Raw genomic sequence first — 16,574 nt, 5'->3', positions numbered from 1 at the left:
AAACACCTGGTGCCAATTCTACTATGTCTACTTTTAAGGGGATAACTAATGTTTTTCCTGGTGAGGTTATTTATCTTTTACAGCCAAAAGTACTTTGTGAATATCTTGATTACCAAAGAATGGGTAGTCAATTTTGGAACTGAACCTGGGACCAATTATATTTGTATTTAATTGTTTTTGCAGCTTTCCATTTCCACACACACACACACACACACACACACACACACACACACACACACACGTACATTTTACTGGCTGGAAGTAAACTAGGATCTGACTTAAATGAATGACTGTTGTGCAGGTAACAGTCAGGTGGATGAAGACCTCCTACGTATGGCAAGATCTGAGCAATCGGATGACCGAACTTTCCACCACTTCAAGAAATGTACAAATCGACATCCACGCCAAGTGCTTCGCTACGAAAGGGGCGGGGAGCCACTGTGGATTGCAAATGTGGCAGACCCTTTGACAGTACCACCCTGTCAGTATTGTGGAGCAGACAGGAATTTTGAGTTTCAGGTATGTGTCAGTTATTAAGCGTACACATGTGCACTGGAGGCTAGAAATGAGGTAGGAGAAAGTGGTCCAAGACATAATTCTCTGACTGACATTTCATCTTCCGAAGCTGGAGACATCATCAGAGGTATTAAAAACTTAGAAAGCAGTTAGTCTGAAACTCAGGAAGACAAACCGATTATATTTATCTATTCTATGATCGATTTGTGACATCAGACCACTGCCTAAAATCATGGTGTCTCGCTGGTGTGTTACGGAGCTTGTATTGGGGAAGAGTTAGTGCTGCTTATTTTATGTAATCCTAAGGTCCACAACTTGTCTAATTTTAATCCTTTTTCTTTTCTGTTAAACTCTGCTCCACTACAAGATCCACAATATACATGGGCATGACTCTGCAATCTTGGGCAGTGGTCTGGTATCACAAGCCAACTGTTGCATGGATGTGTATAAATAGTTCAGCTTGTTGAGCTTATTTCTGACTGTAACTGCTTCATAATTCATTGGAGTCTCTGATGATGTCTCCCGTATTGGAAGACAAAATTTTTGGCAGAGAATTATGTTTTGGATCATGGCTTAATGCACATAAAACAAATATCATCAATAGAGCAAGCATAAATCTAAAGGCATGTCCACACAATCTCCCTTTTCTCAAGTGCAGTCGCATACATACAGGATTAAAAGGGCGCACACAAAAATTGGTGGAAAGAACACAAGTAAGCAAGGATATTCACATGTCCATGCATTGCCCCATTCCAGACAGGCAGTCTGCTACATATCCCCTTCTTTGCTTGTCTGCAGCTCGTGGTCTAGTGGCTAGCGTTACTGCCTCTGGATCACGGGGTCCCAGGTTCGATTCCCAGCTGGGTTGGGGATTTTCTCTGCCCGGGGACTGGGTGTTTGTGTTGTCCTTCATTTCATCATCATTTGTGAACCTCCCGAGATTGGACTGTGTAAAGATTGGGGATTTGTATGATTGCTGATAACCGCACAATTGAGTGCCCCACAAACCAAACATCATCATCATCATCATCATCATCATCATCATCATCATCCTTCTTTGCTTGGAACCTTGTGCTGCATTAATTGAGATGAAAAGGTGATTGAAAAAGAAAATGCAAAAGCATTTGTAGAAAAAAAGTAGTGTCTAAATAGCAAATGCACCAGTATGGGAAATACAAAGTGACAACGTTTTGTTTTGCAAATTTCAGGAGGAGGTCACAGCAAGATTTTAGTTTTCCTGCTTGCAAAACTGCAGTGAGAAGGCTGGAAATAACATTTTGCTAGCTAGTAACCGTCGACTTATATACCAGTTTGAACTATTTATTTTGCATTTCAAAACAAAGGATTTCAGTTATTATTTCTGAAACTTACGGTGTCTTATTCCTGACAGTAATTTGATCTTATACTTTTTATCAAATACTTGATGTTCAGAGCATCACATCTAAAATTTTTATTCAAAAATCTTTAGAAGTAACATTCCGTACAGACTTTTCTTTGTCTGTGGCCATCTATAAATTGAAGTGTGCTTCCTTTGGAGTGAGTAGACATTGTTGCACACAAATCAGTTCACAGCATAACCTCAACACATTACACAATGAAATACACATGGGCCCCAGTTGCCTGTCTCCCACTAAAAAGTGCAAAGGTTCCCACTGATGGCGGGAAGCAATGTGCTTGTTGCACGCTCTACATTCCCAGGAAATTATGCGTGCCCAAATGTTCTCGTACTGAAGCACTTTGGAGTGATTGTAGTCATCGTTTAGTACAGAAGTTGCAGTCATAATCATGCTGTTGTGAAGTAGCACTGACAGAGTGAAAAGACAGATTGTCAGCATCAAATGGCCTCTAACGAATATGTGTTTCATAATACTGTGTAGAGTGTAAGATGAAAATTGTTGCAATATATAGAGTTGCATTTGTACTCTAGTAGCTGAAGAGCAACATCTGGAAAAAGTTCGATGCTGCAGTCCACACTTCAGGTGGAAAAAATGTACAAAGGTCATCCAGTGCAAGCAAAATGGCTGTATTCATGTTTATTCCATCTCCACATGAGAAAACATGTGCTCTGTCAAAGGGAAACTGGGAACACAGCAGTGTTGCTATTATGTCCCTTCCCTTCTTCCTTCCTCCCCCCTCCACTCCCCCCCCCTCCCCCCTTCCCTCCTGTGGTTTCAGGGGCTAGAATAAACTGGCAGTCACTCCTTAAATATTGTAAGAGGTGATAAAAACGAGTCTTATACCTAATGGAGCTTTTATGTTGAAACCTCCACCATTATTATTCCTCTTGTTTCATAACCTTTCACTCAACCTTTTTGGCTTAGTTATTTGTGGTTGCTTTTTAAAGTTTGACATCCACTTTGCCAAATTCACTGAAGTGTAGACCAATTGAGGAAGGGCACCTTACATGGTTTCACCATGCGCTGTGATCTGTTGTACTTACTATTCGAATGGATTTCTGTTCTTGTCCAAAATCCAGTGTGATAGCCAATCTGTTGTTGGGGAGGGGTCGGCATGTACACCACAATTGTAGCCCCCTGACAACACAGAAATTGCACTGCTGTTGCCTAAGTTATTACCTTCCCAGGTGTGCCAAGGAGTAGGTGCTTGTCCAGTCTTGGGCACCGGGACTCTGAGCAACTGGTAGCCTTCGCTGTGCCAGAGTGGTGCCTGTGTGGAGAGCCTCCAGTCAGAGTGAGTGTCATTAGGGCGGACAGTCCACAGTGGAATGAATCAAACTCAGCCATACTGGTGGCTGTGCCAGCTGTCTCAGCAGATAGAAAGCAAAATTTTAGTGCAGAGCCATACAATCCCATTATGTTTCCGTGTTTGATCACACCATTGCATGAGTGTCAGGCTAGGAGAAATGGAGGCGGACAAGTAACTAAATTCTTGGTATGCTTCAGAATAGATGGAGTATCTGTGCAACAAAGTCACTCTTCTTCATTGAAAATATTGAGGATCGATCCAGAGAAGTTGCTGGAGTAGAGAAGATGAGAAATGGATCTCTGTTGATCAAAAAATTGAATGCCACCTGCGACAAGCTCAGGGTTACACCAGTTACCCCTCTCCTTATAACAGATTCAACAAGATTCAAGGTGTCATCTTCTATCATGACCTAACGCTACAAACAGATCAAGAATCCGAACTAACCTTGAGAAGTGTGGAGTCCATTTTGTTTATGTCCAGAGAGGACCTAAGGACAATAAGGTGGGCACTGAAGCTTTCATCCTAGCCTTCAATGAAAATATTTTACCTTAGAAACTTAAGGTCATAGCTTATAGGTGTGATGTTAAGCACCATTTACCTCCTTCCATGAGCTGTTTTAAGTGTCATAGGTGTGGACATATGCCCCCCCTGCTGTACCAGTGAGTGTGCTCATGGGGCAAGTGGCAGGACAACACATGACAGAAGCCTTTACAGTATCCCCCCCTCCCAGAGCACCATTCCCCTCATGTGCTGCCAAGTTGAGTTTTGGTGAGGGAGAAGAAAATCAAGGAATACAAAACACTTCATCCTTGTCTTATCAAGATGCTAAGAAAATGGTTGGATGACTCCAGCCTATTGATATGATGGCAAACTTTGCAAAAGTTGTGACAGAATACACACCCAATGTAACGACATCTCCAACAGCAACTCCTGGCCCTAGCAGCAGATCAGTCTCTATTTTTTGTTAAGGGAGGGGACACCAGCTCCCTCAACCCCCACACCCACAAGACTGTTGGTAATCACTCCATGCGCGTAGCCGGAGATTCCTCCTCCTCCAATGTTGTTAGACAAGATGTCACCTGCCAAGGAGCCCGTCCCCCCCCCCCCCCCCCCCCCACTTCCCGGGACAAATCAGACTAGCAGTCAACCACCCACCAGCAACTGACAGAGCCAAATGTTGTAGGTTGTAGGAAAGCTAAACAAAGGAAAATCCAGTATGGAATGTGACAATATTATGAAAAGGATAGTTGCTACTCACAGATAGGCACAACAAAAAGACTGTCACAAATATAGCTTTCAGCCAGTAAGGCCTTTATCAAAATCAGACTCCACAGGGGATCCACAACTCTTTTGTGGAAATGTGCGTGGCGAGCCAAGACCCCAAGCTAGTGCGGCTCTCTTTCCTTTCCGGGCTGCATACCTTCCTTTTCCACATCTTTCCATCCTTCCCAATTCCCCATCCTCCCCCCACCTTTCCCCCCACACCTCCGCCTCTTCACTTCTTCTATGTTAGGCCAAGCAGTGGATTTAAGCGTGATATGAGCTTCTAAGTCGTTTGCACGGCTTAACCCAGGAGAAAAAAGGGACGAAAATGTCATCGACAAGGAATCCAATTGAGCATAAGGAATAGCATCAGAGACGATATTGACAGAGTCATCTATGGAGAACCCAAAAACGCGAAAGGCATCGAAACCAAAAAGATTCTCTGTGTTACTATGGTCGACCACAAATATGGGAACAGTGTGAACGACGGATTTGTAAGATACCTCAGCATCGAATTGTCCTAAGAGAGAAATCTTCTGTTTATTGTACGTCCGTAATTGCCTATTGACAGGTGATAGGATTGGAGAACCCAACTGAAGATATATCTGAGAATTGATGATAGTGGCAGCAGAACCAGTATCCACCTGCATGCGAACATCCCAACCAAGTATTTGGACAGTGAGGAATAACTTCCCTGAGTTCATGAACATCAGGTATGTGGTCTGATTTGCAAACGGATGACACATGACCCTTCTTTTTGCATTTGTGACACAGGGCCCAACATTGGGGACAATCCTCCCGTGAATGTTTCATAAAACACCACGGACATGAAGGGTTTTGCTGCAGTTTCTTAGAGGTTTGTTTACGGTTAGGCCGAGGCTGCACTTGGGAGCGTACTGCGGCCACACCGGCCGGCGGGGATACGCTCGCTGCACGCTTCGTCAACAGCGCACAGTGGTTGAACTTCCCCGACGTCACCCCATGCCTCTATTTGCGCTCCAGCAGCGCGAGAAATTTCAAAAGACTGCGCGATGGATAGGACTTCATCTAGAGTCGGATTTGCCAACTGAAGGGCACATTCCCTAACGTCTTTGTCGGGCGCCGACCGGATAATAGCATCCTGTAACATGGAATCGGCATAGGATTCTTTGTGAACATCAGTAACAAATTGACACTTTCTACTGAGGCCGTCAAATTCAGCAGCCCAAGCGCGATAGGATTGATTTGGTTGGTTTTGACAACTATAAAAGGCAACACGAGAGGCTACCACATGCGTTTGCTTTTGAAAATAGATGGACAGAAGTGAGCACATTTCAGCAAAGGACAAAGATGCAGGATCTGTCAAAGGAGCCAATTGCAACAACAACTAATACATTTGAGGTGAAATCCATGACAGGAACAGAGACTTACACGTTTGTTCGTCCGCGACATGAAATGCCAAGATGTGCTGTCGAAGACGTTTTTCGTAATCAGACCAGTCTTCCGCCGTCTCATCATAAGGAGGAAAAGGAGGTATAGACAACAACGAGAGACGACCCGCATTGGATGTCGTGACGAAATCACGAATCGCCGATGTGAGAAGCGTTTGCTGTTCACTGAGACCTGGCAATAGTTGCTCTAAAGTAGCCATGGAAACCTGCGGGTCAACGATGAAAAAGAAAAATTCACTACCTCGTCGTTAATTGTTATAACGTCAAGTTGAACAAATATATTTCAAGGATGACACATACATGTAAGTCACAGATCAAGTAAACAAAATAAGACGTGTATACACTGTAACAGTCAAATCAGTACTAAGCCCAAGTCTAGCAGCCGCTGGCTGGCTGGCCACTTAGGTGGCGCTGTTGCTGCATGGCTGGCAGACAGCGCCGCATTTAGAGGACGCGTGTAACTGCGTGGCGGCACTTTGAAAGATCGGCGAGTCACAACGTTGCCACTGGTCTAGCAGCTGCTGAGAGGCATGGAGGTGTGAGGAATGGTTTGTTTGGATCTGATTCTCAAAGGTTGTTGACGCAGCAGCTGGAGACGGCGGTCATGTGTGCACGAGTTGTGTGTGAATGTGTGTGTGGCTCTTGTTTTATGACAAAAGCTATGGCCAGAAATTTAGTTGTGAGGATGTTATTGTCTTTTCTACGTGCCTGTCTGTGGCCCAGCAATCATCTTTACGGTGAGTTGCTACCTATCCTCATTATTATTGATTCACAAAGTGCTTGTGCAAGTTACCCGTTGTATGGATTAATCACTGCGGTCTCATTTCATAAACTTGGTGTCTGTGACAAGTGAATAGCTGGCCACATGAGTGGACTTTCACGAGAGGCCAAAACCACAGGCCATTTTGTGGGTATCTCTAACGGACTGGGTGTGCCAATCTGAAGTCCACTGTTTCCCACTAATGTGTATGCCCTGCCCATTGGGCCTAGTCTCACTGGTCTGCCCACAGGCCAGGTCTGTTTATGTCTGGCATAATACGGTGGATTTTCATGGTTTAACCAAGGACCCAGGACGGCGGTGCTCCTTGGCAGGCCTGAGGCCTTGGGCAGTGGATTTCAGAACTGTGACTTTCTCACTGCAAGTACATTGTACAGTGTGGTGTCTTATAGAAATGTTATATATTTTATTACATTTTGGCACTAGGAAAACAATTTATATATTAGAAAGTATGGGCGATAAGAAGAAGAAAACTGTGGAAGTCGCCAGCGGTTTGTAAGCTATGTACTCTTATATTTCTGAAAAGAAAAATCACACAATACCTGTAAAATAATAGACATAACATAGTGGGTAATAACCGACAGTAACAAACATAGTAGAACCAACATTTTATTGGTGGTCACCTATAGTGTTGGTTTATACAACTCTTCCCTCCCTTATACACTGCCTTCAAGAGGCCTACTATTTTCTGTGGTTATTTCTGAAATTGGTGAAGGTGTTTCAAATCTGTCTTGCAGCTCCAAGGTAATTCATATTTTTGTCACCAAATGTCTTTAGTTTTATTGAAATAAAATAACAACAGTGGTCATTCCCTAACTTGCTTTCTACATCTAAAAATAGTTCATTACAAGAGATGTTGATGTTAGTACTTGAGATTTTTGCTCACACGGGAGAGAAATACAGAAGCCTTTTTGTCAATTTATGACAGATCTCAAAATTAGTCATGGGAAAACTTGTGGCAACCATGATTATGTGCTGGCCAGTGGTCATTTCTCCTTATCAGTACTTCCAGCATGTAGGAATTGTACCAAAGATCCTCCCTGCTGCCAAATTTTAAGTATTGTCAGCTTGCTTACAAGTGTAATCTTCACCAACTATGGCAATGATTGCTTCAGACTCTCCAAAAATCGGCACTTGAGCTTTTTTGCCAACTTTGGGGGTTCCCCACAATGCGTCTTTCTGGAGGTGCTTCCTCAAAAGTACACTGCAATTTTGGCTTAACTGTTCTGAAGCAATATATCATAAACTAGAGGTATGGCATATGTAAAGAAGTGAATTGCAGCTGCTGCTGATTATCCAGTGTGAAGGCCTTTGACAATCACACCTCTTTTATCACTCTCTGCACTTTGTTTTGATGCCTTGGCAATTTTGAGATTAAGACTGTTTACTAGAGACAGTTGACAGAGTAGAGTACCGACGACGACATCAGTTAGAGGATTAGTATGGTGGGAAATATAAATTTAGGTTTATTGTTGGGTGACTACCCTGGAATACTGTTCCATTGTTAACACTGGTTCTTCACAATGTGAACAAATGTTTCGGAATAACATATAGTCCAAGACATTTGTCATTGCCAGTATTTCTGCCTCAGTGAGCCAGTATCACGTTGTCTTCCTGTGTTCCCCGTGTCAGTCTCCTCCTACCACTCAGTCGTGTCCGTCTCTCTTCAGCCAGACCCACCTGTTGTGCCTCGTCCTGGAAGACCCGCCTGTGTTGTCCGTTACCTCCTGCCACACCCACCCTGTGGTGTCCGCCGCCTCCTGCCACACCCACCTGTGGTTTTCACCTCCTGTGCCCCCTCTCTGTCTGTCCATATCCTTCCCTAAACCACTTCCACCTGAACAGGAGGCTGAAGGTTCTTACCCACGGCATTTCTGCCCATATCATAACTAATATGTGCACCAAATTTAGTTGAAATCATTCCACTGGTTTGAAATGAACTTTTTGCCCGTGGCTTTGTCTGCACATGCGTATTCAACAGATGTTTAAACTATTTCACATGTATTTGTTCAGTTATTTTACCTGTATCTCTAGCAAATTTCACCTTGCAGTCTTATTTCCACATAGGTCATGGTATGAAATTTATCTCCTGAACTGTGTGTTATACAATGACATATTTTTCCAGGTACATTCAGCAGCATAGGTGGATACTGTCTCCAAAATCTGTTGCGAATAGTGTTAGTAGTAAACAAGTAATAAATAAAAACAGCAATTTCATGTTGCAGTTTTATTGCATGAACATTACAAATGTAGTAAGTGATAAACTTTTCTCCTTTCATCATTTTGCGGGGATTGTCAGTGTGAAGGAGTTTCATGAAGATTTGAAAGTATGTGTGAAGTTTGCTGCAAGTCAGTAAGTATATACAGGTATTTGTGTGTTGTGGGCTACACTGCTGTCTCACCGTCATCCCAACCCCTTTGATAGGCAGTTAGTTCTTACCCCCTACTGTGACATAAAGAACTGCCGCCCATCCTGCAGCATCGCCAGTGCCACGGGAGATTCCGAGCTCAGTCTGCTTCAGACACCCTTGATATACATCAATTCTGCAACTGTAATATTTGCAGTTATACATTCTCACCTTGCTCACAATTGAAGTTGTGGATTTTTTTTCTGTTCTCAGATTCTCCCTCAACTCCTGAACCACCTTGGGCTTGACAGTTGTGAGCGGAGTGTGGACTGGGGAACACTGGCTGTGTTTACCTGTGCTGCCAGCTGTGACATGGGGCCTCCATACAAGGCAGAGTTTGTGTGGAAGCAGGATTTGTCCTAACTGCAGCTCTCTTGCCTGTGACGTCAAGAGTTGTTTTCAAAGCATTAACTTAAATTATATGGTCCCATGATATTTGGGCTGAGTACCAAACAAATTGCAAATTGATGTTAGTTGCATATTTAAGACTTCTTCTGTAATTTTTCTTTTTCAGATCTTTTATATCAAATGGATGTATGTTTACTTGGCATGTGTATACAAATAAATGGAATCCTATTGTGAGCAATTCATTTAGACTTACTCAATTACAAGCCCAAGCCATCACTGAGAACGCAAGACATTTCACGTCAGTACTTGACTGTTAATGATCAACATTATTGGTTATACTTGATATTCTTGTAGTTCTTAATGCCAACTTCTTGCAGATCTATCTTGGAGGGATTTGGAAACTACTGAAAATACATGTTTCGTGTGGAAGGTTTAGAAATTGCAACCAGGACATTTACTGTTAAGGCAGTGTTGATAACAGCTTTGTGCTTCAGATTACACAACTTGTTTATGGTCCAGTGAAATGTCTTCTCTCTCTCTCTCTCTCTCTCTCTCTCTCTCTACCAAACAAAATTGCGAACATTGCAGCTAGAGCTAACTAGTCATTTATTATTTATTTATTTATCATGTCAATATGAAGTGAAAATATCAATTTAAAAATAGATAGTAAACTACAAAACATAGTAACGTACATAACAAAGAAAAACAACAGTTGACTCAGCTTAACTTACCTTTTTATTCACCAAAAACTGGCCATATCATTTATGCTTTTGGTGCTGTATCAGAAGGAAAATTCATCTAATAAATCAATAAAATTATGTGACAGAATCACTGTCCCCTGTTTTTGGTGTAGCTGTGAATACAAGAATATGGAGGGGCACATGCTCAGCACACCACTCGCCCACCCGCTGTAAGCTCTCATAACCAGAGCCACTACTTCTCAAGCAAGTAGCTCCCCAGTTGGAATCACAAGGGCTGAGTGCACCATCTCACTTTCTTTGCAATACATAAATTTTTAGATATGATGTGCTGGATGTTATTAGCAGGCGTGATCCTAAGATTCTCCATGGGAACTGTTGTGAACAGCTGGGTATGTGCAACATACCACAAATACAAGAATCTTAGGATTGGGCTTGCTAATTCCATCCAACACGTCTTGTTAAATAAGCTATGTATTGTAAAGAAAATGGTGCCAAGGTACATACAAGACAGGTTCAGCAGCAAGTTCAGGAATCAAAAATTACTAAAGTGCAAATGAATATGAGAGACTGTGATTATGAGAAGTGCAATTAGAGGGTTGTTCATTAAAAAAGAGACAAAAACCTGTATAGATTACACTTTGAGCCAGCAGAGCTTGTAACTTCTGTAATGTTTGATTTTTTATTTAGTGTCGTAAGGGACAATGTTGACAAAGTAGCTAATGAAACAAGACTGAAACATGACAGGAAAATTCTGAAGTTAATGGGCCAGTGTGTAGGTTTTATTACAGATAGTGAGTGGAAGTTAAGTTTTCATCCAAAAGTGGTGAATTTGACAAACATTAAGTTAAATGAACAGGAGCAAGTAATGTTAAGCAAACTCTTGAAATATAACATGAAAACTAAAATTAATTTTAGAGCCATTAAAGATACTATTGTGAATGTGTTATATGCTATTTATTCTCTAGACTTCAAAGATAGAACAAAGTAAGATTGCAGTAGCTGTAAACAAAATTATTAATAGTGAATCTAACAGGTCTTCTAATAATAAGAGTAATGAAAAATTAATTGTGGATAGAATCAATGCTAGTGATGGAGGTGCCATCATTAGTAGGGTTAATAAAGGAAACTTGGTGGTACCAGTGGGGAAAGCTGAATATATAACTAAGACTGAAATGTTTTTCAATGACAATAATATTCAATAGGGATCTAACCTTGGAAGCACAGAAAAAAATGAGTGAAAATCCAAAAAGAATATATAGAGAATTGTTCCCACCCAGAGAAATACTGCAGCTTAAGGTCACGAATCCATGTACATCTACACTTTAGGGCACAGCTTAATATCCATAAAGAAGCCTGTGAGGACCAAATGTTGACAGAAGAGGTGATCCTTTCACTAAAGTTCCCAGGAAATGTTTCAGTTTCTTAAAGAAATATTTTCACTTTGGTAGACAATATCCAGTCAAAAATAGTTGTGAATTGCCCAATAACATTCTTAACGTACCAATATCAGCAGGCATGACATTTGTGTCCTCAGACATAGTAAACTTACACGCTAATGTATCAGTTTTTGGCACTGTTGAAATTATTAGGAAGAATATAATGAACAGAACAGGCTTTCTTGAGTTGAAATTAATGAGTTCATCAGTTTGCTGTCACTAATTCTGAAATATGTAGCTTTTTAAAATGTATTGATGAAATATACCTCCAAAATGATGAGCTTAGCATGAGAAGATCAATTTCTGGTCTTACACACCCCACCGTCCAGGAGAGCTTTCACACTTGAATCAATCTTGTTAGAAATCGGCACCTATTTATACACAGCTGTGCACCTCTGTTTTGCCATACGCACTGCTTCGCGTCACATACTCATAACACGCTAGGTTGGCGAGTGGACCCCTTCTGCCTGTGATTTGCGACATGCAAAACTGCTAAGTTTACTCTTTCAGCAATAATGATGGTGCTGTGGCCTCTATTCTACTTTGCAACCGTTGGTATTTGTAACTCACTGCAATCCGGCCTGCACCTGGATGTGACTTGTGCTCAGTATATTCCACAAAATTAACTTTCCGTATCCTATATGGTGGTATCACTACATTATTCCCCTCTTCGGAAAGACCCGGTCCCCGGGTCGACCCTTAACTAGCTCTTAACTTGTTTTGGTCGGCACCCATATTTCCTTACTGCTAGAAAACTTAAATGTGGTCTAGTGCCCCTTAAAACCATGCCATAAACCAAAATGTAAAAATTCCTTACTGGGCGACCACTGCTCAGTCAAACCCTTAGCTATTCGTCTCACGCCCTTGGTATCCAATACACTAGGACTTGGAGTACACTCGGTTCCTTCTTGGAGTTAGCTCTCCGCCTGATCAGAAAGAAAACAACACATAACAAAGTTAAGGCTGCGATGACACGTGGCACAGAGGTGCTCAAAATGATCGTTGTTTGCCGTTGCCTTTCCCTATACTGAGTGACATGTTGCACAAGCTGTTTGGCTGACATGTGCCCCTCTTGCTCTAAAATGAACTGGTTTACAGATATCAACAGACCTGGCTCCAGAGTTTGATTTAACAAGGACAGATTCTGCCTTGGCAAAAATTCTAAAGTTGCTTCTGGCCAGTACAGCTGTGGCTGCGTAACATTCAATTGCATGACTCCTGAAATTGACGCTGGCAAGTGGAAGGTTGGTCCTGTTATGTTACTTGATTAAAATCCTGCTCCCCTCGAGCTCTATATGTTTTGCTTCTGCAAATACTCCCCACTCAAAACAACTTGCTACTACTATCAAATTCTCGCAGGTGGAGAAGATCCAATGCATCCTGACCCGTTGCAAGCTAAATTTCGGCTCCACAATGTCTCTTGAACAGCCTATTCCTTTCCCCCTGGCTACAAATAACTGCACCATGCATGTGTCCGGATTGGTACTTACCACTCTGGCTGGACGTACCGTTACCTTCCCTCTATGGCAGCTTCATAATTCCTCCCTTGCCATCTCGACGTACCGGCTGTTAACTGCAGAGATCAGCAATACTTCCTCAGTTTTTACTTCTACAAACCATTACAATTCCTCCCTCTTCAAAAAGACTGCCCAGGCAGGCTCACTCATAAATACATACAACATATGAAAATACAAGGCCTAATCACTCTACGCAAACCCAATATACATGACATGAAAACAAAAAAACTACAAATACTCTACTACTTTCTGGATCGCAAAGCATACGGTACTTCATGCTGTACTCTATCTTCCTGGTTTTCTGTGTGCTTAGCACCTCTCTTCACTCTCTCTTTCTTCCTCTTTCGTTCCTGAGACATGTCTGGAATCACATCTGGGCAACCCTTAAATGGCTGTATCCGCCCAATGTGTACTATCGTTATTCTAGTTGGCAGCTGAAGCTTAACATTAATGGGAGATGTGGTTTCAACAACTTGGTATGGCCCTTGATACCTCATGAGGAACTTCTTCGTTTTCCCTTTTTGTGTATAGGGGCTGGACAGAATTACCCATTGCCCCACTCTATACTGCGGTAAAGTTCCTTTCCGCTTTACTGTGTCTTCCTGCCTTTCCAAAGCCTTTGTATTCACCTTATGTATCCTTTTTCCAAACATCTCGAATTGTCCTTGCTATTTGGTGTACAGATTCACCGGTCCTTCCTTTCTGTAGCCTCACCAAATCAAACAGTGACGGCATTTTTCGCCCATACACTACCTCATATGGAGACAAACCAGTAATTGTATGGACTTTTGCATTATACACACATACAATATGCTTCAAATATTCGTCCCACTGATGGTGATGAGAATCCACATAAAAACTCAGCATCTTCCCGATTGTTCTGTGTACCCGTTCTGTCCTGTTGGCCTGTGGATGCAACATGCTCGTCTTCAACTTCTTATGTTCAACAATTTACACAGTTCCTTCATTAAATCTGACATGAAGTTGATCTCTTGGTCAGTAATTATTGTCTCTCATACACAAAACTTCAAAATCCAGTTGTTTACTAATGCTCGTGCAACCATTGCTGTCTGTTGATTTGGCATAGCCTCCATCTCCACATACCTCAAAAAATGGTCTATTATTGTCAGAACGAACTGTTCTCCGATGGTGTTTGCCTGAAAGGTCCTAAGACATCAATCCCCAACAAAGAAAATCGACATGTTGCTTCTGGTAATTGTTGTAGCTGTATCTGTTTCCAACACAAATCTGCTCTCTGTGCACATGGTATACAATTCTTGACATACTGATCCACATCTAGTTTCCTACCTCTCCACCAATACCTCTCCGCCACTCTCCTATTCATCACTCTACACCCTCCATGACCAGATAACAAGTGATCATGTGCTTCCTTTAAAACCTCTCCCCTCAACTTCGCTGGCACTATTACCCTTGGCCCTAACTTTGTTTCCCTGCACAGAAGACCGTCGTACACATTAAATTGTGGCTGTGTCCAATACAATTTGCAATCGTTGTCTCCGTCCTGTAATTCTTGCCATACTCCTAGGTCATAACCTATGACTTGTACTTTTGCCACCTTCCTACTTAGTGCATCTGCATTACCGTGCTTCTTCCCAGGCTTGTGCACCACCTCGTAGTCGAATTCACTGAACCTCACACCTCATTTAGTAAGTCTAGTGGACAGATCCTTCAACCCCAACAACCACTTCAATGCAGCCTGATCTGTCACTACACGAAATCTTCTCCCATATAAATAACATTTAAAATATGTGATTCCATAGAGTATGCTAAGCATCTCGCTCTCTGTTGTTGAGTAATTCCTCTCTGCTACATTCAACTGCCTAGACGCATAGGCTACAAGATGTTCTTTCCCGTCAGTTTCCTGACTAAGAACACACCCTAATACTTGATTCGATACATCACATGCTAGTATAAACTCCTTTTCAAAATCTGGAAACACAAGAACTGGACTAGTTGTTAACACTTCTTTCAGTTTGTCAAATTTCACACCCTTCCGTAACAATCGCATCAATAGCTGTGCTAAATCTGTAAAACCCTTCACAAACTTTCGATATAAATTGCAAATTGTGATGAATGACTGCACTTCCTTAACTATTTTCAGTTTCCAAAAATCCATTACGGTCTGTACCAAACTCGGATCTTTCCATACTCTGTCCTTACTGATAATGTGACCCAAATATTGTACTTCTTCTAATGCAAAATGACACTTCTCCAGGCTCAACGTCAAATGAGCTGCTCTTAACCTCATAAAGACTTCCCTTAACTGCTGTCTATGTTGGTCCATACTACTTGAAAACACTGTAATGTCATCCAAGTAGACCAGACTCTGGTGTGGTTTCAAACCCCTCAAGAAACTGTCTAGCAACCTCTGAAATGTTGCCGGAGCATTCTTCAAACCGAATGGCATTCTAATGTACTGGTAATGGCCTCCAGGAGTAGAGAAAGCAGTTTTTGGACGATCCTCTGGAGCCACCTCTAACTGATGATAACCACTTGTCAAATCCATCGTCGAAAAGTACTGGCACTGTCCTAAGTGATCCAAAGTCTCCGATATGTTTGGAATGGGGTATGCATCCATTACTGTCTTATTATTGAGGTATCGGTATTCACAACAGAACCTGTATTTCTTAGTTCCATCGATAGATCTTTTAGGTACAACAACAATGCCCGGTCCCCAGCAACTATTACTATGCTCTATAATACCATCCACAAGCTGCTGATCAGTGAAAACCTCCACAATCTGCTGCAAATACCTCAGTATTCTGTATGGTTTATGGTAAACAGGTGCTTCATTCCATGTTGGTATCCTATGTTGAACTAATGGAGTTGCTGGTAATGGCCCTTGTGGAAAAACAAATCCTTTAATTCCCACAACAATTCTTCCATATGCTCTCTTCCTACTGCTTTCAAATGCTTAATTTTGTCACGCAATGCAGTTATATTGGCAGTTAGTGGTTGATCGCTTCGGCTGCCTCTCGAACTCCAGTCTTCGTCATCTGGCACATCCAAATTTGCTACTAAAACTCCTTTCCTCAAATTTGCATCTACAGCACTAAAATTATCCATGTTCACGGGAACTACTCACCTGTCGTTCCCCTCCTGTACGCATACAACACTATGTTTCACAAAACAGCCCAATGGACCCAAAACTTCATTATCCTCCAATGGTTCAATAACACATACTGTACCCACAGGTAGATTTGACTCCACACTTACCCAAAGTGACTTCCCGGTGCCACTATACACACATCCATGTGAATTAAGCCTTAATGCTAATGTATGCAGTTCAATTGGTTTTTTCATTATGTTGAATGCCCCTCGTGACAGCTCTACATTGACAACAGTTGCCCCTAGCTGAAATAACATTCCACCAAGTTCCACAGTTCATTGTCCAAGGTCAATTTTGGCATGATGTTGATGCATTGATGCAAGAAATCTACTCCTAGGATC

At 42.0% G+C, this 16,574-nt stretch overlaps 1 protein-coding gene across 1 annotated transcript in view; it reads left to right on the top strand.

Annotated features, from left to right (window-relative positions):
• Positions 1 to 9,691, top strand: part of LOC126194793 (programmed cell death protein 2) — a 41,684-nt gene extending 31,993 nt beyond the window's left edge. The window contains exons 3-4 of the mRNA XM_049933098.1: positions 302 to 519; positions 9,315 to 9,691. Coding sequence (XP_049789055.1) covers positions 302 to 519; positions 9,315 to 9,464 — 368 coding nt within the window. The 3' untranslated portion in view covers positions 9,465 to 9,691. The remainder of the gene's footprint in view (positions 1 to 301; positions 520 to 9,314) is intronic.
• Positions 9,692 to 16,574: the final 6,883 nt, after the last annotated feature.

Source organism: Schistocerca nitens, chromosome 7 (genome assembly GCF_023898315.1).
Source record: "Schistocerca nitens isolate TAMUIC-IGC-003100 chromosome 7, iqSchNite1.1, whole genome shotgun sequence".
Classification (NCBI taxonomy): domain Eukaryota; kingdom Metazoa; phylum Arthropoda; class Insecta; order Orthoptera; family Acrididae; genus Schistocerca; species Schistocerca nitens.
Note: the sequence above shows the minus strand (reverse complement) of the source record. Positions and strands in the feature narration are given on the sequence as shown.